Here is a 26,332-nt window from a genome sequence, read left to right as displayed (position 1 = left end):
TTATTACCTGTTTTGAAAGCTCATATTGTTTGCTCCCATGATACTGCAGGTACCATAGTCTATGGTTTTCCTGTGATCTGGCTAGGGGGTCTGTCACACTAATATTACCCCTGTACTTCAGAGTCCACAACTTCTAGGAAGTCTGGAAAAAGATAGTCTATGAGATTATATATTTGCTATTTAATTTTTAAATTACTAGATTTCCAAGAATAATAATTGAGGAAGATGCTCATAATATCCAGTTGAAAAAAAAAACATAGTTGAAAAGAAGATAAAATTATCTACAGCAGGCTACCAATTTACAATGTATATGTACTTGTGTGTGCACATGTGTTGGTATATGTGTGAGTATGTACATGTGTGTAGAAGAGAACTGGAAGAAAATAAAACTGAACGTTATTGCTATTAACTTTTCTTATTAATAAAGTAGAATATATATATCAAGAAGTTAGTTCATGAGAAAAAGAATCTGTAAGTATAGCCAAGCTTGCTATGAAACCTAGGTAAAAAATCCTGATATGTACAAGAGAGAAACAATCAACAGGAAAGTAGCGATGGAAAAAAGAAAATGTTTCAAGAATAAAATTTTAAATTGCTCATGTAAACCATACTGGAAATAGTAAAATGAAATGATTTTGAAGAGATAAAGAAAAAGGTGTTTGATGAAGTATACTTTTATGTTGTCATGTAGTTTACAAATTAATCTGGAGTGCAGAGTTTTAATGAAAATCAAAAGAATTAAAGATAGTCAATACAGTCAGTATTCAGATAGGGAATAAAAAAAGCTATTCCTAGGAAACTAAAAACAGACTCATTTAGAAAGGATTGTATGAGTCCTATTTTTTAAAATTTAAAATATCATCTACTTTGTGTTCCCAAAACAGAATTCTGACATTATATAATCAATAGATATTAACTATTTCTTGTTGAAATTGAGCTTTTTTTGGAAACTTGAAAGTAGGTACCCACTACAGAAGTCACACGTGATATCCTAACTTTATTGGGCATTTAAGAGACTATTGAAAACCAGTGTTATGTCTAAGAAGCTGGATTAGCAATTTATGTTATTCCCAAGCAAGGAATAATTTATATAATCTTATTATAAAGGAGTGATAGAAGATAATTACATAGCAACACAAAGAAGAAAGCTCAGAGACAGAAAGTGAAAGTCTCTCAGTCGTGTCCAGCTCTTTGTGACCCATGGACTGTATATGTATAGTTCATGGGATTCTCCAGGCCAGAATACTGGAGTAGCTAGCCTTTCTCTTCTCCAGGGGATTTTCCCAACCAAGAAATCGAACCTAGGTCTCCTGCATTGCAGGCGGATTCTTTACCAGCTGAGCCACGAGGGAAGCCCAAGAATACTGGAGTGGATAGCCTATCCCTTCTCCAGCAGAGCTTCTCAAGCCAGGAATCGAACTGGGGTCTCCTGCATTGCAGGCAGATTCTTTAGCAACTGAGTTATCAGAGAAACAGAAGGATTCAGCAAAGCCATCAGTTCACTCATCAGCTATTTACTAGACAGCTATTATTGTCAGTCACCAATATCCACAGATCCTAGAGAGTAGTGAACATTTGTAAAGGAATTACCAAAAACTTACATATTTCTATATTTAAATAGTATCATATGCAATTATGACTTTTAACCCAATCATTCAGTATACATTTTATTTCAAGTATAAAATATTATTTTGTAAAGGTTGTTGTTGTTCACTCAGTCATATCCAATTCTTTGCAATCCCATGGACTGCAGCACACCAGGCTTCTCTGCCCTTCATCAACTCCCGGGGCTTGCTCAGACTCATGGCCATTGAATCCGTAATACCATCCAACCATCTCATCCTCTGTTGCTCCCTTCTCCTCCTGCCCTCAATCTTTCCCAGAATGAGGGTCTTTTCCAATGAGTCAGCTCTTCGCATCAGGTGGCCAAAGTATGGGAGCTTCAGCATCAGTCCTTCCAATGAATATTCAGGACTGATTTCCTTTAGGATAGACTGGTTGGATCTCCTTGCAGTCCAAGGAACTCTCAAGAGTCTTCTCCAACACCACAGTTCAAAAGCATCAATTCTTCAGCACTCAATCTTCTTTATGGTCCAACTCTCACATCCATACATGACCACTGCAATAACCATAGCTTTGACTAGATGGACCTCTGTTGGCAAAGTAATGTCTTTGTTTTTTAATATGCTCTCTATGTTTGTCATAGCTTTTCTACCAAGGAGCAAGCATCTTTTAATTTCATGGGTGCAGTCACCACCTGCAGTGATTTTGGAGCCCAAGAAAATAGTCTGTCACTGTTTCCATTGTTTCCCCATCTATTTGCCATGAAGTGATGGGAAACAGATGCCATGATCTTCATTTTTTGAATGTTGAGTTTTAAGCCAGCTTTTTCACTCTCCTCTTTCACCTTCATCAAGAGGTTCTTTAGTTTGTCTTCACTTTCTGCCATAAGGGTGGTGTTATCTGCATATGTGAAGTTATTGATATTTCTCCGGGCAATCTTGATTCCAGCTTGTGCTTCATCCAGCCCAGCGTTTCTCATGATGTCCTCTGCATAGAAGTAAATAATCAAAGTGACAATATACAACCTTGAAGTGCTCCTTTCCCAATTTGGAACCGGCCCATTGTTCCATGTCTGGTTCTAAGTGTTGCTTCTTGACCTGCACACAGGTGTCACAGGAGGCAGGTAAGGTGGTCTGGTGTTAAGCACTGTCTCTTTAAGCATTTTCCACAGATTGTTGGGATTTGTCAAAGGTATCACCATGTTTCTGGAAATATTTTGATTGGTATGCATGACTTTTAAAAGCCCCAGCTATTTTATATACAGGTTAAAAAAAGTTTATAATAGATCATTGTTTCCTAGCAAGTTGTTTTAGCACATTAACCTTCATTTTCTATATTTAACAATGATACAATAAAACATTTTTTATTGTTTAAAAAATTATACTTACTTTATGTACCTTCAGATACTTCTTCTATAAAATTCAGAGTATGGAATTCTATCTAATGTAAGTACTGGGCTATGTGCTTAGTCGCTTAGTCGTGTCCAACTCTTTGCGACCCCATGGACTGAAGTCCACTAGGCACCTCTGTCCGCAGGGATTTCCAGGCAAGAGTACTGGAATGGGTTGCCATGCCCTCCTCCAGGAGATCTTCCCAACCTAGGGATTGAACCCAGGTCTCCAGGCACTGCAGGCAGATTATTTTACTGTCTGAGCCACCAGGAAAGCCCTGGTATAAGTAAGCACTAAGAACTTTAAAAGCTATGCTGATATGCAAATATTCAGGCAGGCTTTCATTGTGATTACAGGAGAGAAGTTTAAAAGCCCTTCCTTAGGAAAATCAACGAATAACACTAAAAATGAAGAAATAGGGATGTAAACTTCTGGAAATCATTTTAACCAAACTGAATCAATGATAATCTTCTTCAAATCTTCTAGCACAGTGTTTAGTCTATTACGGTTTTAACTGCCCAAAGAGCATATAGAGATCCATGAATTCTGCATGATTCCTTAAATGAAACATATTTAAATTGAGCAATGAATAGCATTAAATAATGCGATAACTGCCATATACATGCCATTTGACATGCAAATGTATATGATATACAGAGAAGTTCTATGCTCTTAATTACTCTAAGATTCAGGTAAGGAATTAAGTTACATGAATGTCTATTGGGAGTAAAGAGGGCAGGTCTGAAAGCAGAGAGAACTGGGCTTGGACTCTGGCTCTATTCTTGCCAATTGTGAACTTCTGACCAAGCTACTAAATCTCTCATCTGTAACAGTGTCTTATAAAGTTGAAGATGACCCATGTAAAATATTTTGCCCCATGTCTTGGACAAAACAAGTTTGCAAAAAGTACCACTAGTAACTCCCTAGATAAAAATGCCTCCGCTGCATTTCTAAACACAGGTACTCTATATATTATAACATTATTTATATTATAAAAAACATAATTTATACAAATAAATTATAAGCAAAACAGTTTATTTCCTAACTGACTCAGATTTATCATAGGCCTCTTATTGATGACACATTTTAGCAAGATGAACAAAATTGTCCAGAATTAACCTCCTTTCATGTAATTCTTTTATCTGTCATTTTTCAAGAGTCTCAAATTTTACATGGGCACTCTTTACATCTATTCTTTCCAACAGCATATGGTCTAAAAGTTATCTCTCTCTCTGAATTATCACAAGAAAGATTAAAAACTGTGAAAGAAAATCTGAACCATTATCACTTCACAGCATTGGGATGGCAACTCTCAAGAAAAATGCAGAAAATAACAAGGGTTGGCAAGGGTATGCAAAATGAGAAACTTCATGCACTGTTGGGAACATAAATTGATGTAGCTGCTATGGAAAACTAGGATGGCTCCTCAAAAAGTTAAAAACAGAATCAGAACATGATCTAGTAATTCCACTTCTGTGTATACACTCAAAAAAGAAACAAATGCATGGATTCAAAAAGATTTTTGTACATATGTTATATCAGCCTTATTAGCAATAGCCAAAAGAAGGAAGCAACCAAAGTCTTCATGAACGGATGGGTGGACAGACAAGCAAATTGTGGTCTATACATACAATGGACCTGTTCCAGCCTTAAAAGAATGAAAATTCTGGCATGCTACAACATTCTGACATGGATGACCCTTGAGGACATTATGCTATACGAAATAAACCAGTCCAAAAGGCAAATATTGTATATTTCCACTGATAAGATGTACTTAGAATAGTCACAGTCATTGAAACAGAAAGTAGAACAGTGGTTGCCAGGAAATAAACTAGCCCAAAAGATAAATACTGTATAATTCCACTTGTATGAATAGTTAAATTTCAAGACAGAAAGTAGAAGAGTGGCTGACAGGGCTGCAACTGGCAGTGTTACTATGTAATGGGTACCAAGTTTCCTGAGTATATTCTAAAAGCAGTGGAAAATACCTTTTTAATGTCTTACTCCATTTCCTAATTTATTTTATAAACAGTGCTATACTCCCAGAATCATTAAATAAATCATTCTTAACACTGATGGATGGAAAAGCTTATCATCTGAAATGAATTAACTGAGGAAAGTGGCAGTGATGATGATGACGAAGCAATCATGGAAACTGTATTTATGTAGTATTACTGAGAAGGTGACATATTCCATCCCTCGAATACAAGATTTTATCACAGAAACAGTCAACACTATGAGGGCAGATTGCTATAAATTAAGCATTTACTGTGCATTTGGAAGATTATTCATCTGTGCTTCCCCACCTGGCTTGTTAAATTAATATAATCATAATGACCCAATGCAGAGAGGCAACTGCTCATTAGGGTTTGGGACTGATTTCCTTGCTTATACTACATTACGGTGCTGATTTTTCTTTCAGTTGAGTTCATTGTTTCAGCAAATTTGAGACTAGTCTACCATGACCTTCCAATAGCAAACTTGGCTGAAATATCACATTAAAATATTTGTAAAAACAAAGAAAACTGAAGTATTTTGACAGGACACATATTACTTTTAATATTTAGACACAAGCTGGCTAATAAGTAAAGGATGCTGTAATCTATTTTTTCTGTACTGTCTTATTAGCTATCACCTTAATTTGAAAATTACACAATCAACACGTGTGTTTAAATAAACTGAACATTGATAGGTGCTGTGGTGAAAGTTTTCAAATTAAATCTTGGTGTTTGGAGCCATTCAACTTTTATTAAATCTAATAAAAAATGCTGTCACTCACTGAAATTTAATATGGGGCTTTTTTCCCCCTATATTCTGATATTTCCAATACCTGAGTGGTTGAACCCATCCCTCTTAGCAGCTACATTGCCATAGCTGACCATTGCCTTTTTCTTGATCGACTTTATCTTGGCTTCTCTGACTTCACCTTTCTGTCCTCCCTACTCCACTCACCACTGAATTTGAAGTGCCTAGGATTCATTTCCAGTTCCTCCTTTTAACTCTATACTTTCTTTCTAGGTGATCTTAAATAGGGCCTTAGTGTTAAATACAGTGTTAATAATTTCAATCATGCCTTTAATGTTTCCACTTGGATGGTTAATATGCTTTTCAAACATAACACATTAAAACAGAGCCCTTATTTACTACCTACCATCCCTATCTTGTTACTCTTTGAGTCTATGACTATCTCAGTAAGTTATATTTCTTCAGGCTAATGTCCTAGGAGTCTACATCTTTGCCCCACTCCTTTCTCCACTGCACCATGAGATCTAGTCACATCATCCTCCACAGTAAATCCCAAACTACCACTTCCGTCCACTTGTGATCCTACCACTATAGTCCAAGTCACCATCACCTCTTGGCTAGAACATTTCAATGGTTTCCTGTCACTGAGTTTTCACTGCTATTTCACTTTAAACATATTCCATTTAGCAGGCATAATAATATCTCTAACAAAATCAATGAAATCATAGTACCTCTTTCTTAAATCCCACTGTGGTTCTCTCATTACACTTAGAATCAAATCTACCTCCCTATCGTGATGGACAACTCTTTCCTACTGTAAGTAGACCTGGGCACTTCCCAGATATCATTTCATATAACTCCTGCTATTCATCACCATGCTCTAGCCACACTGATTTTCTTTTCATTCCTCAGCCTATCAAGTTTATTCCTGTATGGTATAAACTTTACTAGGCATTTTTCATGATTGACACTTTCTGTTAGGTAATTCTTACCTCAAATATCACTTTGTAAAAAAATGCATAGATAGACCATACAGATAAATCAGCCACTTGTATTACTATCACATTGTCCTCTTTCATTTTTTCCATGCCATTTTCACTACTGTAAACTATTTACTTAATTTTCCACGTCCCTTCCCTCTTCCTAACAACCCCTGCAATTGGAATTTAATATCTTGGAAAACAAGAACCTCTGTCTCATTCATAATCAGACTTTCAGGCTTAGAAAGTGTCCATCATGTAGTACTCAATAAATACTTTTCAAGTGTATTACTATTAAATTATTTTCTTTATGTATTATTTAGGGCATGGTGCTTCCTACCTAGGATCACACCTCTATTTTGATTAGGATTGCTTCAGATGATAATTTTATGCCTCTAAGATTTTTCAGGATGCTCCCTGTTTTAAATATGTTTTCTTGCCTTTTTCATAATCCATCACAATGTTCCAATAATTAGTGTATTTAAATATTGAAGCAATAATTGAAACTGCCCCTTAAATTCACCCCAAAACCCTGAAAAATTATTATCAGATAATATCCTCTGGTTTTTAAATATAAATAAAACAAATACATATTTTCTTTCTAATAGAAAGATTGTTAAACACTGAATCAAACACTAAAAACAGCTGTTTTAAGGCATCACAGAGCAAACAAAGCAGCCAGACTTGATTAAAGAGACACAGACCAAGATGAGTGGGGCATGTTCCTCCACATCCACAAAGCTCCGCAAAGTTACATCCTGAGCTTCCCCCCAGTCTCACAGGATGAAAAGATCAACACCGAAGATCAAGGTTATGAAGTCAGCTAGAATGTGATGGGCCATGAGCCATAGGGACATAAACCTCACATTCTCCGTAGCTTTTGTCTTCAAGAGATTTGACAAGTTGAGTGGTAAAGGAACCAGAAGATAAACGCCATGCAAAAATTAACTCACAAGCGGTGAAGAGCTAAGCAGATCTTTGGTAAGTTTCATAGAGCTTAGAAGACAAAAGTTAAAGCTCAGACTCTGCCAAAAATCTTCCAATTATGAACCCTGAAGTTCTACCCCTACACATAAAGGAAAATCAGAAACAGCCATCAGAATTCCTGATCAGGCCACAAAAATCTAAACAGCTGATTCAATCAAGGCAATCTGATCCTACTCTAACTCTTGCCAGAATGAAAATAAAGTCATTTATGAGAATTTTTAGAAATTTTCAGACACAATATATATTACTTAATTAAAAAAAAAAAAAACTACCAAGTTTTCTATGAATCAGTAAACCAAGAAGGGAGAAAAAGAAAATAGAAACACACTCACAGATGTTTCAAATGTTAGTTATCAGACATATAATTAAAAATAACTATAATAAATGTGTTCCAGATGACTAAATAAAAAAGTAGTCTGGAATCTATTTTTAAAGTGTCAAATGGAAACTCTAGAACTGGAAAATAGATTTATTGAAATTAAGAATTCAGTACATGCATTTAATACAAGATTAGATCAAAAAACAGAAAGCATTAATATACTGAAAAAATAGGGCACCAGAAAATGTATAAAGAAAGCCTGAGAGAGAGAAAAGAAGAAAATTGAGACAAGTGTAAAATATATAATGAACATTCCTAAATTTTTAGGAAAAATTTAACATATGTGTATCTGAAATCCCAGAAATAGAAGAGAAAAAGTGGACAGAAACACCACTTGAGGAAATACTGGCTGGGAGATTTCCAAACCAGAGAAATACATCAACCATAGAATCTAGAAGGTTTTGAATCCCAACCAGTTTATTTATATAAATGAAATCACTCCTAAACACACTGTAGTAAAACTTGGAAAATCAAAGACAAAGAAATAAAACCTTCAAAGTCAGAAAAAGACACCATCCTTTCAAAGAAGAAGCAATGAGACACTTACTGACTTCACCATACAAATTATCAAAGTCAGGCAATGATGATATAAAACTGTAAAAGTGTTGGGAAAAACTTATAAATTATAATTTTGTTATTGATGAAATATATAAATCAAAATTAAAGGGAAAATAAACACTTTTGGGAAAAAATTGAAAGAATCTGTCACCAGCAAATCATTAAAAAATAAAAAGAGGAAAATGAGCTTATACAAAAGTATACTAACAAAAGAATTAACAAAGAGCAACAGAAAAAGTTAAACATGTGTTTAAAATTAAATGAATATGGCCTGTTTGCTGCTGCTGCTAAGTCACTTCAGTCGTGTCCAACTCTGTGCGACCCCATACACGTAGTGGCAGCCCACCAGGCTCCCCAGTCCCTGGGATTCTCCAGGCAAGAACACTGGAGTGGGTTGCCATTTCCTTCTTCAATGCATGAAAGTGAAAAGTGAAAGTGAAGTCGCTCAGTCGTGTCCGACTCTTAGCAGCCCCATCGACCCCAGCCTACCAGGCTCCTCCGTCCCTGGGATTTTCCAGGCAAGAGTACTGGAGTGGGGTGCCATTGCCTTCTCCGATGGCCTGTTTATGATAGTAATAATGACTATTTCTGGAACTTAATATATAGATAGGATTAAGCACACCAGAACTATAGGTCAAAATATAACTGGAGTGAGGGAGAATGGGGGTTGAATGGAGAGTATAGAGTTAAAATGTCATAAGGTCTTTTGCCTTGTCTGGGAAGTGGTAAAAGTATCAATTTATAGCAAATTCTGAAATCAAAAATGCATGCTGTACTATTTATGGTAATTAATGCAAGTAATAAAAGATTGCATAGGACACATATTAATGAAAGGAGAAACAGGGTAAATGGGAAAAAATCTTTAATATCCAAAAAAACTAAAGTCACATGGAAAAATATAACAAAAATAAGACAAATAGAAAACAAATGGGAATATGGCATTTTGAACCCAAATATTAATAGTGATTGATATTAAATGCAAATAATTAAATATCCAATTTAAAGGCAGTGGCCACTAGACTGGTTAAATAAACAATTCAACTACATACTGCTCACAGCAGACACTTCTTAAATATAAAGACCCCAGAATAAACCAAAAAAATCTATATTGTGTAAACACTGACAAACAAAGCTACAGAAGTAAACTTTACATATGGTAATGTGTGTGTTTCAATCCTACACTCTCATATGGAAGGTTTACTTCTGTAGCTTCACTAGCTTCCTTTTGGTTAGTGTTTACATAATAAGTTTTTTTGGTTTATTCTGTGGTCTTTATACTGAAGGAGTACATGTTGTGAGTAGTCTATAATTGAATTGCTTATTTTTCAGGGAGGTTGCTATATCACACAGGGAGGCCAGCCCAGCACTGTGACCACCTAGAGGGGTGGGAAGGGTGGGGTAAAGGGCAGCTCAAGAGGGAGAGGACGCATGCGTACTTACGGCTCACTCAGGATGCTGTATGCAAAAGCCAGCAGAATATTGGAAAGCAATTATCCTCCAATTAAAAATACATTTTTCAAAATGTAAATCTTAAAGGTAGAATTATAACTAGCAATAGTATTGAAAAGGGTTGATACAACTCAAATCCTAAATTTTTATGACCCTAAAATAGTTTCAATATATATAAACAAAAATTTACGGATATATTTATAAAACTGCAACCAATGATTACAGAATCCATATTCTTTCTAAGCGCACAAATTTCATGGGCCAAATTATAAATGAAAATGTCTCTAAAAATTGAATTTCAAAGAATTTAAAATATAATGACCACAGTGGAGTTAAAGTGAGAAAAAATAACAAAAAGAGATGAGAAAAACACTTAATAGTTTGGGAATGGAGTATGTTGCCTCCAAATAAATCATGTATTGTGGGAAATTATAATGGAGACTGCGCTCAGTTGTGTCCTTCTCTTTCCGATCTCATGGATTGTAGCCGGCCAGGCTCCTCTGTCCATGGAATTTTCCAGATAAGAATACTGGACTGGGTTGCCATTTCCTCCACCAGGGGCTCTTAACAACCCAGGACTTGAACTCACATCTCCTTCGTGTCCTGCACGGGCAGGCAGATTCTTCACCGCTGCTGCCCGCCTGGGAGGCCCGAGTGAAATAATACCAGACAGAGACAGCTTTTAAGTACAGGACACACTGGTAATGAATAAGGTTACTTCTCAATGATTAAAAATTCAAGTCTTCAGGAGGATATAATAACAACAAAATAGTACAGAAGGTGTTGTAAAAGTTTCAACACTCAAGTGACCCCTTTTTGGGCTTCCTCTATATAAATATTAATTTTCATATAATACTAAATATATATAGAATCAATAATTTCTTCAAGTTGCATGCCAAATGAAATTTAGAGGTAGCCTTCAAATATCCCAACAATTAAGCTGTTTTTGGACTGCTAAACCAGTTTTTCTTTTGCTTTTTAAGTCACGCTCACTACAATTCTAGCCCATTTGTTCTCTGTGCTGTTCTTAGTCACTTAGTCGTGTCCAATTCTTTGTGACCCCATGGACTGTAATCCGCCAGGCTCCTCTGTCCATGGGGATTCTCCAGGCTAGAATACTGGAGTGTGTTGCCATTCCCTCCTCCAGGGGATCTTCCCAACCCAGGGATCGAACCCAGGTCTCCCCCATTGCGGGAGGACTCTTTACCATCTGAGCCACCACGGAAGCCCATGTTTACTGAAGTGGGTAGCCTATCCCTTTCCCACAGGATCTTCCAGGCCCAGGAATTGAACCAGGGTCTCCTGCATTATAGGTGGATTCTTTACCAGCTGAGTTACCAGGGAAGTCCATTTGTTCTCTGCTCAGCATTATTACCAGTGTAGAAGGCCAGGAAGTATTACTTACTATCAACTACTGTGTGGCAGCGTACTGGCTACTTGCCTATATTACGTCACTTCATTCTTACAACAGTCTTCTTCGGAAAGACGTGGTGCTATTAATTCTGTTTTCCATATGACCAAATTGAGGAGTATAAAAGTAGGACAATTTACCAAACGTAGATGAACTGACAAGTGATAGATCAGGAAATGGAAGTGGGCAAAATTATATCTACTCCTTTTCCTTAGCCTCATACTCATCCTTCTTGCCGTTTTTGTATTTTTAAGACTCAGGATCATACTGAAAACAGGTATTATCTACAAATTAAAACACACATGTTATCACGTAACTTAAACATATAGTCAACTTCTAGGGAAATACCTCTAATTTATATGTGCATATGGTGCATAACTGGGCTTCCCTGGTGGCTCAGATAGCAAGGAATCCACCTGCAATGCAGAGACCTGGGTTCAGTCCCTGGGTTGGGAAGATTCCCTGGAGAAGGGCATGGCAACCCACTCCAGTATTCTTGCCTGGAGAACTCCATGGACAGTGGAGCTTGGTGGGCTACAGTCCACGGGATCGCAAAGAATCAGACATGACTGAATGACTAAGCACAGCATATAATGTATAACTATATATAATTATTATAGTAAGTGAAAACTAGACTCCAACAATATAGTGGGAGAATACACAATATTCCACCAACATGAGGAAATGGTTGTATTTCATGTGTGGAAGTCATCAGACAGTTGTGAAATATTGCCCACATTCAGTCTATTTTAGGCAGTCCTGTTCAGACTTTCCATAACAGAATCAGTATGATTTAAAATTTTTAACAGATATTTTCCCACAGATATTTAACAGATCTTTTCATCATGTATTATTACCTCTATTTTTAAAAAAACAATTCTCTAAGTTACTCCCTGGTTTCAAGAATCACTTCCCAAGGCAATCATCTTGACACTATTTGAAGGAGGACCTGCATCTCCAAAAAATTTACATTTTCATGATGTTGCAAGAATTTAGTTTATTAGTTATTTACATCAAAACACAAAATATCCTTTGTCTAGAATCTTGTTTAAACAGCACTCTGATGGCATTTTCCCCCTTATATACATTTTTCCACTAGAAAAATTTAAAATGTCAATTAAAAAATTACAGTTCTAGACTTCTCTGTTACAAAGGAAGACTTAAAATTTATTATAATCTGCTTTACTCCAATAAAGCTATAAATGTGGTAAAGCCACACAGATTATGACAAATATGACTGAAATTTAGAACATGTTTAGTAAAAGGATTAGTAAGAAAACTTATTTCATGCTGTTTAACCTTAGACTTAAAGGAAAAAGCATACATTTAAAAATTCATAGCATGTTCTATCATAAGAAACACGGAAAGAATATTTCTTCCTTTAAGTTTCAGCTTTAATAAAATTCTTACACTATGAATTGATGTTTTAGCTATTTATTCATTCAATCATTTATTCACTTAATATAAATCTAGACAAATATAATATAAATCTATAGACTATCTCTTATATGTTGAGTACTATTCCAAGTGTTTAGAATGTGGCAATTCAAAAACAAAAAACAAAAAAGTATCTCCACTCTCATGAAAATTTTAAAAGGTGAGATAAACAACATTCAACATAAATACAGATGGTCCTGGACTTACTAGGCTTAACTTCAGACTTTGAAGTTGGAACTTTTCCAGCCTTGAGATAAGTGGAATGATGCTGAACAGGGCCGTGAGCACAAGTCCCACGCCAGTCACGGGATCAGGAGAGTAAGAAAGTGATGCACTTATAACCACACTCTGTACACACACAACCATTCTGTTTTTCATTTTCAGTACAGTATTCAATAAATTACTGGTGAAATATTTAACACTTTATTATAAAGAATGCCTGTGTTAGGTGATTTTTCCAGTGTGTGTTCTGAGCATGTTTAAGGCAGGCTCAGCTGAGCTATGATGTTTGGTAAGTTAGGTGTGTTAAACGCATTTCAGCCTATAATATTTTCCATTTGCTATTGGTTCATTAGAATGTGATCCCATCATCAGCCAAGGAAGAGCTATAAAAAAATATATGCAGTAAGTTAGGCAGCCACGTTAGTAAGTGAGACAGCCATCATTCCATAGCAAATAGATGGGGAAAAAGTAGAAACAGTGGCATATTTTCTTTTCCTGGGCTCCAAAATCACTGTGGGTGGTGACTGCAGCCACAAAACTAAAAGATGCTTGCTCCTTGAAACAAAAGCGATAACAAAACAATTGTATTAAAAAGCTGAGCCAGCACTTTGCCAACAAAGGTCCATATAGTCAAAGCTATGGTTTTTCTAGTAGTCATGTACAGATGTAAGCGTAGGACCACAAAGAAAGCTGACTGCCAAGGAATTGATGCTTATGAACTGTGGTGTTGGAGAAGACTCTTGAGAGTTCCTTGGACAGCAAGGAGATCAAACCAGTCAATTCTAAAGGAAATCAATGCTGGATATTCATCGGAAGCTGAGACTCCAATACTTGGGCCACCTGATTCGAAGAGTTGACTCATTTGAAAAGACCCTGATGCTGGGAAAGATTGAGGGCAAGAGGAGAAGGGGGCAACAGAGGATGAGATGGCTGGATGGCATCACAGACTCAATAGACATGAGTTTGAGCAAACTCTGGGAGATAGTGAAGGAGCGGGAAGCCTGGCATGCTGTAGTCCATGAGGTCACAAAGAGTTGGACATGAATGAGCAAATGAACAAGACAGCCATGAATTTTATGCAGAAAAATAAAGCAGGGAAATGGGCTAGGAAGTAGGGAGGGGTTTGCAAGTTTAAATGGGATTATCAAGGAAATTCCCACAAAGAACAGGATATTTGAGTAAAAATCCAAAAGAAATAGGGAAACAGACTATATGAAAACAGAAAAAAAAATAAATAAATAAAAAAAGAAAAAAAAAAAGAAAACAGAGGAACATGATTCCAGATAGAAGAAACAGCAAGTGCAAAGGATTTCAAGACCAATAAAGTAGCCAGTGGAGTAACTGAAGAGGGGAGATTGAGGCCAGAGATGAAAGCAGGTGAGGTAAAGCGCCTGTAAATCCTGGTGGGTAATTGTGCTTTTTCCATCAAGTGCCATTAAAGCTTTCGTGGAAGGAGTGATCTGATCTGATTTTTAAGATCTGATCTGATTTTGTGCTAATATCAATGTGAGTGCAGTGTTGAAAGTAAAGTGAAGGGGAGACAACCATAACTAATGTTCTGCACAATATAGACACTAAAGCTGGTAGTCACCTTTGTTAGTGATTAAAAAGAAAGAAAAGAAATATAGCACTAAGTCATGTCTGACTCCTGCGATCCCATGAACTACTGTAGCCTGCCAGGCTCCTCTGTCCATGGGATTCTCCAGGCAAGAATACTGGAGTGGGTTGCCATTTCCTCTCCAGGGGAACTTCCCAACCAAGGAATTGAACCCAGGTCTCCTGCATTGTGGGCAGATGCTTTACCAACTGAGCCACATAGGAAAGCAGTGATTAAAAGGTCAACACAAATTCATTGAGAGAGAGAATATGCTTTCTAATTAACCACATATCTTGCTTGTGACACTGAAGCAATGATCTTAAAAAAAAAACTAAAGGAACTGTGAATTTAATGATATTCTGCTATATTAAAAAAGACATGTCATATAGGACATTTTGAGTGTGTAGATTATAATCTCCACTATAGTTCTATATTCATCCATTTAGCAGTGACACAAATAATACCAAGAAAAAAATTCAGTGATTTGAAGAGCAATCATGAATCATACTTTCTTCACATCTGCTGAGCTCCTGACAGATGCTGAGTGCCATGAGGGATAGAAACAGTCTGTGAACTCTGTCTTCAAGAATGTGCAATCTAGCAGGTCTCCAAGAGACAGATCAAATAGACTTTGTTGAAGAGAATCATATTCAAACAGGACTACGTAAATCTTGCCTGACTTTTTAATATATCACATGTGTGTCTTCCTCATTTATAGATGTGTGTGTGCTTACTCGCGCCTTCCTCTTTGAGATCCCATGGACTGTAGCCTGCCAGGTTCCTCTGTCCATGGAATTTTCCAGGCAAGAATACTGGAGTGGGTTGCCATTTCCTGCTTCAGGAGATCTTCTCGGCCCAGGGATTGAACATGCTTCTCCTCCATCTCCTGCACTGGTAGGAAGATTCTTTACCACTGAGCCATCTAAGAAGCCCTTTTATTTATATAATGGGATAGTAAATGCAGGAATATCATTTACAATCCCTTGCTACCTGTTAACTGTACCTATCCTATGCTTTTCATGCTTTATTATTACATAAGGGATTAATTACATTAACAGTTCAAGAAAAAATGGTTCCATGTAATTCACAAGAGTCCCTGATGGTTCTGTGGTAAAGAATCTGAATGCCAGTGAAGGAGACATGGGTTCAGTTCCTGAGTCAGGAAGATCCCCTGGAGAAGGAAATGGCAACCCACTCAAGTATTACAGTCTGGGCAATCCCGTAGACAGTGAAGACTTGTAGACCACAGTCCATGGGGCTGCAAAAGAGTCAGACATGACTGAGCAACTAAACGACAATAGCAGACTATTCACACAGATTTCAAAATTACAGTAATATTTATATAGAAATACTAATTCAACCTCCTCTAAAACATAGCTGTCTTTTTACACTGTTAACCAGTCTCACTAGATATGGTTCTGCAAGGTCAATGAATAAAATATTCAGGTCAATAAGATATAGAGTTGGCCTCTGCCGTTGGAAGACAATCTTTCTTGACAAACATATTTTTAGTTTTGGGGGATAAACCAGGAAGAGAAGGGAATTACTTATTGAAATAATGGAGATCCCCACATAACTAATTCTGCAGTGTACCTGGATTATACAGGAATGAATATGAATATGTTTTTTAAAGGTCTTTTAAAAAGCTACCCCTCTCTGTTTTAACCTACTTGCCAATCAACTCTCTTCCTAAACAAACCAAAAGGCAGGTCTAAGAAATTGGCCAGATTTTTAAAAGTTACAAAATGAGATCAGATATTATAACACATATTATAGTGAAAATCTGGTTGGATAGACATCTTATTAATCTTCACTTCTTTATTATTATCATTTAAATTGATGTATATTTTTCTTTGCCATTATACTGGGGATTTGTTTTTTTTCAAGTTTATGCTGATACTAGGTTGTTTACAATAACTGTAATTGTCAGATGGAATTTAGTCATTACATTGCTATTATCCTTATTTCAATTTCTTGCCATGATGTTATAATATTTATTTTGTTAATCTAGAACTCAGGGTACCAGCATGATTAAATTATTTGCTCAATATATGATATGAATAAATAGTAGAATTGGGAAAAATTAATAATTCCGTAGTAGTAAAAACGCAAAACAATTTGTAAAATAAGTACCTACTTTCTTCTCAGTAAGTATTATATTTTTCTAGTACTTACCTTGAATGTTAAAATACCAGAGAAATTCCCCAGTGTAATCTGTAATGATGCAATCAAGGAAATGTAATGGTGACTGCTATTAAAAATAGTAATTTATCAAAAGTATTTCACAGAGAAGCCAACTATATATCAATGACCAAAAAAAAAAAAAAAGGGCACTTGTTGAAATTCATGCATTTCAAAATAAAAAGGAGAACTAATAACTGGTCAAACCTCTTGCGGAATCAATGGCAAATAAACATTTAGTGATATTTGCCTATTCATTATAAAACTGATGCCCTTGTCTCCCAGCTGAATAATAGCCATATAATGATGAATAACCTCTTAATCCTTCATGCTGTAGGTTAAAAAGACTGAAGTCATGCTGTTTTGGAGACATGCTGAAGTGTAGTAGAAAAGGAGATCTGTTTTATGACAAAAGAGATGTTGGCTATACTCTCCCATAAGTGAGAGGATAATCCGGTATTTCTTGAACCCAAACAATGTATGGACCCCTTGAAACTATATACCAAAAATTTTCCCTAAATTAGGTCTTCAGAGACCAGCTTAGTAAACACTGGCCTAGTTTGGAGTCTGAATTCAGACAAACTCAGGACGACATTCCAGTCCTGCCTGTACAGACTATAAAAGGCCGTCACTTAACTTTTTAAAGTGTCCGTGTGCTTCTGTTATTAAAAGAGATAATAATGCTAGCTACCTTACAGGCTAATTGTGAGAAATAAATGAAGTAACAAAGATGTCCACATCTTCTATGTTGCCAGCGCATTATAATATGCCTTCCTGCAGCTTTGCTCCTTAATTGAATAGGTTCTGAGAACCTATTCACAGTCTGTTACTCCAAAGCCTGAAGCCAAACAAGAGGTCTAAAGTCCTTTTCTGTCTGTGGAATTCCCATATAAAACCTGGTAACAAAACCTGTTTAGCTTTTTATATCATTAAATCATTGACTAAATTAAAATCTTGAGACAAGCAGAAATAAGGATTTATTTTATTTTGTAGATTGTTTTCCCCTTCTCTTGAACACAGGATGAGTTGATTTATAGGCAGTAAGAAGGGCTGAATAAGGACATGAGTGGGCGCCACCTTGGGTTATGAGACCATATGAGGACACATCTCCATACCACTTCCACTAAATGTATTTCAGACTTTAGAGACAGGCAAATCGATGTTGTAAACATATTTCTGCCACTTGTTATGAAGACTGAACCAAAAAAGATGTCTTGAGTATTCACTCATTTTAAGGCCATTAAACGAAAGAGGTAAATGAGAGAACAGGAAAACAAGTCCACAATACCTCTTGAGATACCATGTGGGAATGTATGAAGGGAGATGCAAAGAAAATAGGAAAATATAAATAACTTTATTGAAAAATGGGTTCTCAGATGCACACTTTGACCTGTGGAATTAATAATGATCGGTATGTTGAATAAAAATGATTTAGTAAAAACTTGTGATTGCATCATTCAGTGATGAATTAGAAGGAAAAAAATGCTGCTATTTTTAATAACAAATACAGACATTCTTTGGAGATGCTGCAGGTTCAATTCCAGACCATTGCAATAATGTGAATATCTCAATAAAGTGAGTCACATGAATTTTTTTGGTTTCCCAGTGCATATAAAAGTTTACACTATACTGAAGGCTATTAAGTGAGTAACGATACTGTGTCTAAAAGAAAAAAACAAAATACCATACCATATCTCAATTTTAAAATACTTCATTGCTAAAAATGCTAAATATATCTGATCCTTCAGCGAGTCACCATCTTTTTGTTGGTACTGAGTCTCGATTGGAAGTTAATGGCTGTTGAATATCAAGGTAGAGGTTGCTAAAGGTTAGGTGTTTGTGGCAATTTCTTAAAACAAGACAATATTGTTGCATTGATTTACTCTTCCTTTCATGAACAATTTCTCTGTAGCATGCAATGCTATTTGATAACATTTCACCCAAATGCTTTCAAAATTGGAGTCAATCCTTTCAAACACTGCTGCTACTTTGTCAACTAAGATATGTAATATTCTAATTCCTTTTTTTGTCATGTCAACACTCCTTACAACACTGTCACCAAGACTAGATTCCAAGTCAGGGAATCAGTTTCCTTGGTTATCCATAAGAAGCAACTCCCCATCTGTTAATCATGAGGTTGCAGGAATTCAGTCATATCTCAAGATCCAGTTCTAATTCCAGTTCTCTTGCTATTTCCACCTCATCTGTAGCTACTTTCTCTACTAAAGTCTTGAACTGCTCCAAGTTATCCATTAGGGTTAAAACCAACTTCTTTCAAACTCCTGTCACTGTTGATATTTTGAGCTCTTCCTAGGCATCACTAATTTCTTACTGCCATCTAGCATGTTGAATCCTTTCCAAAAATTTTCAATTTATTTTGCCCTGATCCATCAGAAGAATCACTATCTATGACAGCTGTAGTCTTATGAAATATATTTCTTAAATAATAATACATAGAAGCTGAAATTATTCCTTGATCCATGGACTGCATCATGGATCTTGTGTTAGCGAGCATGAAAATCACATAAATCTTACTGTACATCTCTATCAGTGCTCTTGAGTGACTAGATGTGTTGCCAATGAGCAGTAATATTATGAAAGAATTTTTTTTTGAGCTATAGTTCTCAACAGTAGGCTTAAAATATTCAGTAAACCACCTTGAAAACAGCTTGCAATCATCTAGGCTTTGTTGTTCCATTTATAGAGCACAGGCATAGTATTAATAGATTATGCAAGATTCAATCGGGCCCTGGGATTTCTGGAATGGTAAATGGCCTTTTCTTTTCATTGGCCTTACCTCCAAGTCACTGGCTACATTAGCCCTTACAGGCTAAGAGGAAGTCAGCCTGTCCTTTAAAGATTTTAAAGCCATGTATTGACTTCTTGTCTCTAGCTATAAAAGCCCTGGATGGTATCTTCTTCCAATAGAAGACTATTGAAAATCTGTTGTCCCCATTTTCATGATTATCCTCTCGATAACTTGCTGCAGCTTGCATCTCATCTACATTAGCACTTGCTGCTTTACCCGACACTTATATGTTATGGAGATGGCTTCTTTCTTTAAACCTCATACATCATTCTCTACTGGCTTCACAGTTTTCTTCTGCAGCTTCCTCACCTCTCTTAGCCTCTGCACAATTGAACAGAGTTAGGGCCTAGCTCTGGATTAGGCTTTGGCTGAAGGGAAGGCTCTCGCTAGTCTGATCTCCTTTCAAGATCAATAAAATGTTCACAGGTCAGCAATAATGCTACCTTGGTTCCTACTCATCTGTGTGTTTGGTGCAGTGGACGTTCAGTTTCCTTTAAGACCTTTTCCATTGCATTCAAAACTTGACTAACTGTTGCAAGAGGACAAGTCTTCCGCCTATCTTGGCTTTTGACATGCCTTTCTCACTAAGCTTATTTAATTCCAGTTTTTTATTATAAAGTAAGAGTTATGCAACTCTTGCTTTCATTTGAACACTCAGAAACTATTGCAAGGTTATTAACTGCAGGGTTAGGAATTTCAATGTTGCATGTCTCAGGCAATAGAAAGGCCCAAAGAGAGGAAGAGAGATGAGAAAATGACCGATTAGTGAGCAGTCAGAACACATGCAACAGTTACTGAGTTCATCTTCTTATATAGCTCCATGGTTCATGGACTCCAAAAAGTCATAATAGAGCTTGCTGGTCCACCCCTTCCCACCTGACCCGGCTCCTCTCGTGAGGTCTGGCCGGCTCCTCTCGTGAGGTCTGGGTGAAGAGGTTTCTCCCCGCTACCTGCAGCACCGGGTTGGCGTCTTTAGGGCTCTGTGGCTTTGGCACCTGAAACACAAGGCCTTTTGCCACTGTGTCGTGTGCTCTGCCGTACCCTCTGCCTCTGGGGTAGCGAGCATCCCTGCTGTTGCCACATTACCGAGGGCAAGTTCCACGCAAGGAAGGCTGCTGGCTTCCTTCGCCTTCATATCTCCTGCTGTAGGGTACCAGAGCCCAGGCCTCCATGTTTGGCTTGGGCAGAGTGCCAGCCTCCTCGTAAGCATCTTTACAAGCAGCCACACTTGGGGAAATGGAAAGGAGGAAAGGAGACTGAATGAGAAGTCTCATCATCCGGGCTGCAGCCTTAACTTGGCACAAGCCAGGGTCGCAAGGGTATTGCTTCTTCCACTTGGGTCACAGAATGAAGATGATGCAGAGGAAAACCACAGCTGACTCTTACAATCATGTTGCAAGAGTGAGAAAAAATCCTTTGGAGATCAAGCCCTGAGCCTTTGGAGTAGGAGCGCTGACTCCAAGACCCTAGACTACCAGAGAAGTAACACTGCTGCTGCTGCTGCTAAGTCACTTCAGTCGTGTCCGACTCTGTGTGACCCCATAGACGGCAGCCCACCAGGCTCCCCCGTCCCTGGGATTCTCCAGGCAAGAACACTGGAGTGGGTTGCCATTTCCTTCTCCAATGCATGAAAGTGAAAAGTGAACGTGAAGTCGCTCAGTCGTGTCCGACTCTTAGCGACCCCATGGACTGCAGCCTACCAGGCTCCTCTGTCCATGGGATTCTCCAGGCAAGAGTACTGGAGTGGGTTGCCGCAGAGTATCAAACAGTGAGAACTCACACAAAGGAATACACACTTGAATACAAGACCTAGCATCACCCAACCACCCTATGCAGGACGCCTCATCTAAACAAGCTCACTGCAGGTGAGCTATAGTCAAAAAAAAAGGTTGTAATAGCAACACCAAAGCTCACTAATCACAGATTGCATATCAAATATAATAACAATGAAAAAGTTTGAAATACTGTAAGAATTACCAAAATATGACACAGAGACATGAAGTGAGCAGAGACAGTTGGAAAAATGGTGCCAAGAGACTTGTTGGCCACAGAGTTGTCACAATCCTCCAATTTGTAAAAAAAAGAAAAAAAAATGCAATACCTGTGAAACTCAAAATGAATCACAATGAAATGAGCTCTGCCTGTTAACATTACTGTGGTTGAGCTCAAAGAATAGTCTGCATGATTTGAGCAAATTATGTTAATAGTTGAGTGTCTTGCTCCATGTGTGATCTAAAAGCATAGGTGAAGAGTAAACCTGAGCAATGAAACGTCACTATTTGTTGCTTCTCTATCCCAGGAGATGACCCAAGACACTAGGCAGCAGACTCATTCCTGACTGGAAAGTTAGACTGCAACTTTTAGTGACCATATGACAGGGAACGACTGCTGTGCCTGGCAAAGGACAAAGCTGTGTTTATCCAGAGAGGGATGAAGTCCGTTTTGAGGTTAGGATTTTTAAGGGAATTCATGTACAAGATTTCACTAAAGCATAATTCATCAGTGTAGTGGTTTGCCTTCCTTCCCTGATTGTACTCTGAGACTTCCTGACAAATACTATTAACTCAAAGCTGTTATTCAGTTGCCCACATAAGTAGAAAATGAGTAAGGGCTTCCCCGATGGTGCTAGAGGTAAAGAACCCACGTGCAATGCAAGAAGATCCCCCTCGAGGAGGGCATGGCAACCCACTCCCTTATTCTTGCCTGGAGAATCCCAAAGATAGAGAAGCCTAGCGGGCTACAGTCCATGGGGTCGCAGAGTCTGATATGACTGAAGCAACTTAGTATGATGAGTAGAAATAAATCCACACCTGTGGGCAATTGCTACAGTACTGAGTCCTTGCCACTACCCTGCTGCTCGGGTCAAAATGAGTCCCAGATAGGTGGAAAGAGAGTCTGCCTTGAGGCCCACCAACCAGCTTTGTGCAATTCCTGAATCTGGGCACCCTGGCCATAACGGGCCCTGAACCTAAGGGGGACAGTTTGTACTGTTGATGACAGTAGTAGGGAGATGCCTGGTGCCCATGTGGCCTCCTGAGAGCGTAACTAACTCCCCCTGGCTGGTGCTTTCCTCCACTGTGACCACACGTGAAAACACAACCTCTCCCACGAACACTGTCTGTCATTGGCTACTTTAGCTACATCTTCTCCACGAACCCCACACTCCTCTGCCGCTCTGCACCCACAGTGCAGGGAGGACTGGCTGAGTCTTTCTGAGCCGACTGCAGAGAGGGAGGGAGGAACAGGCTGAGCTAAAGAAGTCATCCAGGCTCAATATTTCCAGTCTCAGCCTTCAGACAATCAAAGAAAATTTGTATTTGGAATAACAGTAAAATATAGGAACATGCTTCCAGATTCCATCCTATTTGCAACCCTAAATAACTTGGGGTGATGGTTATTCTTGACTAAACATTTCAACCTGAGCTGAATACGGTGAACAGAAAGGAGAAAGAAATTAGGCATAGAAGGTACCTAGACCTGTGTGTCACAAACACTAACCAACTCCAACATCAACTTTTATACAACTACAACGCTTGTTACCTCATTTACTGGCCCAAGTGTAAGTTAAGAAATCAACTGCCACAGCTTGTTTAACTCTCAGTAATGAGAGGCAATTAACTCAAGAGCCTGGTTATCGAAGAACCTTTTAGTATACACACCATGAACAGTGTAGCAGCACTCTACTGTTTTAAAAGTGAAAACATGAGAATTCCCTGGTGGTCCAGTGGTGAGGACTCCACACTTCCATTGCTGAGGGTGCAGGTTTCATCCCTGGTTGGGGAACTAAGAATCCACAAGACATGAGGTGTGACCAACAAAAATAAAATTTAAATGGTACTGTTACATTTTATGTAAAATTTTGTTGACCAATATTCTTATCATTAACCCTCATTAGTTAGAGTCAGTTCCTAATTCAGTTTTAAATTCCTCATGTGAATTCATTTTAATTGTGCTTTAGAAATAAATGCCAAATATTTTAAAATAACAATATACTAAATGAATAAGTCCTTTTGTCACTGAGTCAAGAAAATAACAGAAGGTAATAAAAGAGTATCCTTTCACCCAAGAACTAGTAAGTATACAAATAGTAAATGCAAATACAATTTCAAACAAGAAAATGATAAAATCAATAAATAAAAAGAGGTACTATACCTGCTGTAAATCCAGCGTAATTGTAACATAATGGTATTCAATTCCATTCTTAATACTGGGACTCTGCCACCAAGTGTTCTTGCCATCAATAGCATTTGTAATCGGGTGCCTCTCTGTTGAATCAGCGGCAACATATGAAAGAAGAAAAGATCATATAAAGAATTTATAGCTGTTTTTACAAGCAAAAAGCAAAAGGAAGTTAAAACCATCACCATGTGAATGTCAAACATTAAAATAATAGAAACAGAGAGCAATTTGTATCTCTAAAAGAACTGGTGTAATGTAGACTTTTTCACAGCATTCTGCAAGGTAGTATGAAATGGTTAAATACTTAAACTATATGAGAAGATGCAGTTCAGCACTCTGGCTATCAACTAAAATGGGCAACTTTAAAGATAACTACAGAAATTAAGTGTGAAAAAATAATATTGAAATCTAATTGATGTGTCAGTCACTCACAGAAGCAAAAACTCTACTGTTTGAGCTGGCTCTAGTATGCCATCAACTTTGTGAACAGAAACATAAAATACTGAATTGTGGCTGAAAGGTACTTGAAGATTTGCCCTTCTGACACATACATTATTACCAAGACTTGGGCAATTCAATATGTACCTGGTTTTAATATAAAATGCTGTCAAATCCATCCTATGAGGCTTTTTGCAGTCAGTCCTCAATCTGCCAACTTTGTATTTAAACCATTATTTAAAAATAAAATGAAAGATACTCCAAATCTCCCAATCAGGATGATACCCATTCATCCCCATAATCACTAACAGTGGCGTTCTGGACAATAAAGACAAGGATAGGACGGCACATGAGCCTCCATCCTACCCCATAAAGCATAAAGACCCATAAAGCATGTGTCTTCCCTTGCCTTTACTCCAAATAGATGAGAACAGGACCTATTGTGAGAATTAAAGCAAGACTGGAACAGAAAAGAGGAGGTGTGGATAACTGTTGCCACATCCCTGACAGTCCTTTCTTACAGCTCCTTCCTTCTTACAATCCTCAAAACTCATGGACTCCTTGTCTTCTGCTTAGTTCCAAGCATCTCACAACAGCAACCACCTCTGGAATGAACGCCAAAATTCTTGTTCCTTTTTGGTTTACAGTCATTCGTTCTTGTCTGTATCTGTGCTTTTTATTTCCCGAGTAATACAAGTTCTGCTCCTAATCCGGCCCAGCTCAGGAATGGGTGAGGATGGCAAGAGTGAAAGGCTGTTGAGGCTGTTCCTATTTCTATTCCCAGGGCTGCAATAAGAGTTCTTAACTCCCTAACATCCCACTTGGAGTCAGCCTATTTGCGTGCAGAAATGTAAACAGGGAAGAGGTTGACTTCCCTGCTGCTGCTGCTGCTAAGTCACTTCAGTCGTGTCCGACTCTGTGTGACCCCACAGACGGCAGCCCACCAGGTTCCCCTGTCCCTGGGATTCTCCAGGCAAGAACACTGGAGTGGGTTGCCATTTCCTTCTCCAATGCATGAATGGAAAAGTGAAAGTGAAGTCGCTCAGTCGTGTCCGACTCTTCGCGACCCCATGGACTGCAGCCCACCAGGCTCCTCTGTCCCTGCTACTCTCTGGTAAATATGGATTAATTATTTGGAGCGTCAGTCCTGAGAACTTTTATAACACTAATCCTTTGGAAGGCTCTCTCAAATGAATGGCTTAAGAATATTCTTTTATTAGAACATCATCTTTTTTGCAGACTGAAGGAATATTTCAAACAATGAGCAAACCGTATCACTATGAGGAACAATCATGGACTCAGTCTGTGGACATAATGCGGTAACACAGCCAGGCGTTTCAAGATACTGGTGATAAAAGCACGTAAGGTTTGAGCCATGAAGCTCTGGAGAATGAGAAGCTGGACAGTCCACCTGGATCCACCACTTAGCATTTAACTGTCCATGGACAAGTCACTTAAACTCTGTGTCATTATTGAAGTGAGGATAATCAAACTCTATTCATGGTACAAGTTCCCAAAATCTTAACTTTCAGAAAAAGTTTAAAAAAATGTATGTGAAAGAGATTTGTGGAATTGATATGACTCCAAAATATATACCAATTGTGGAGTTATACCACAATTTGTGATATAACTCAAATCGGAGTTACAGCCCTTTATTTCTCCAAGTAATAGTAGCGTCCAGTCTAGTCTTGCTACGACTACTATTTAAGATATCATCACTTGTTTCATAAAATGGAGGATGTTTAAAAACAACAAAAGTTTTAAAAAATCATAATATTAAAATGAAAGAAAATTCTTCAACAGGTATTTATTTTATCCTCATAAAAAATTGGAATTTTATTCTCATTTTCTCATTTTGCCATGGACCAATAAAAATATTTTGGATGGGAACTCTCAACTCACAGAGCTACCGGAAGAACATTATAGTCCTATGTTAATATTCTAACCATTATTATGTATATGTGAAAAGTTAAAGTCACTTAGCTGTATTTGACTCTTTGTAACCC

General features: G+C 37.7%; 1 protein-coding gene across 7 annotated transcripts in view; it reads right to left on the bottom strand.

Annotated features, from left to right (window-relative positions):
* Window positions 1–26,332, bottom strand: part of LAMA2 (laminin subunit alpha 2) — a 693,967-nt gene that overhangs the window by 486,399 nt on the left and 181,236 nt on the right. For all 7 annotated transcript variants that reach the window (XM_043457137.1, XM_043457138.1, XM_043457134.1 and 4 more), the window contains one exon: window positions 23,862–23,974. In XM_043457137.1, the coding sequence (XP_043313072.1) occupies window positions 23,862–23,974 (113 nt within the window). The remainder of the gene's footprint in view (window positions 1–23,861; window positions 23,975–26,332) is intronic.

This window comes from Cervus canadensis, chromosome 33 (genome assembly GCF_019320065.1).
Source record: "Cervus canadensis isolate Bull #8, Minnesota chromosome 33, ASM1932006v1, whole genome shotgun sequence".
Lineage (NCBI taxonomy): Eukaryota > Metazoa > Chordata > Mammalia > Artiodactyla > Cervidae > Cervus > Cervus canadensis.
Note: the sequence above shows the minus strand (reverse complement) of the source record. Positions and strands in the feature narration are given on the sequence as shown.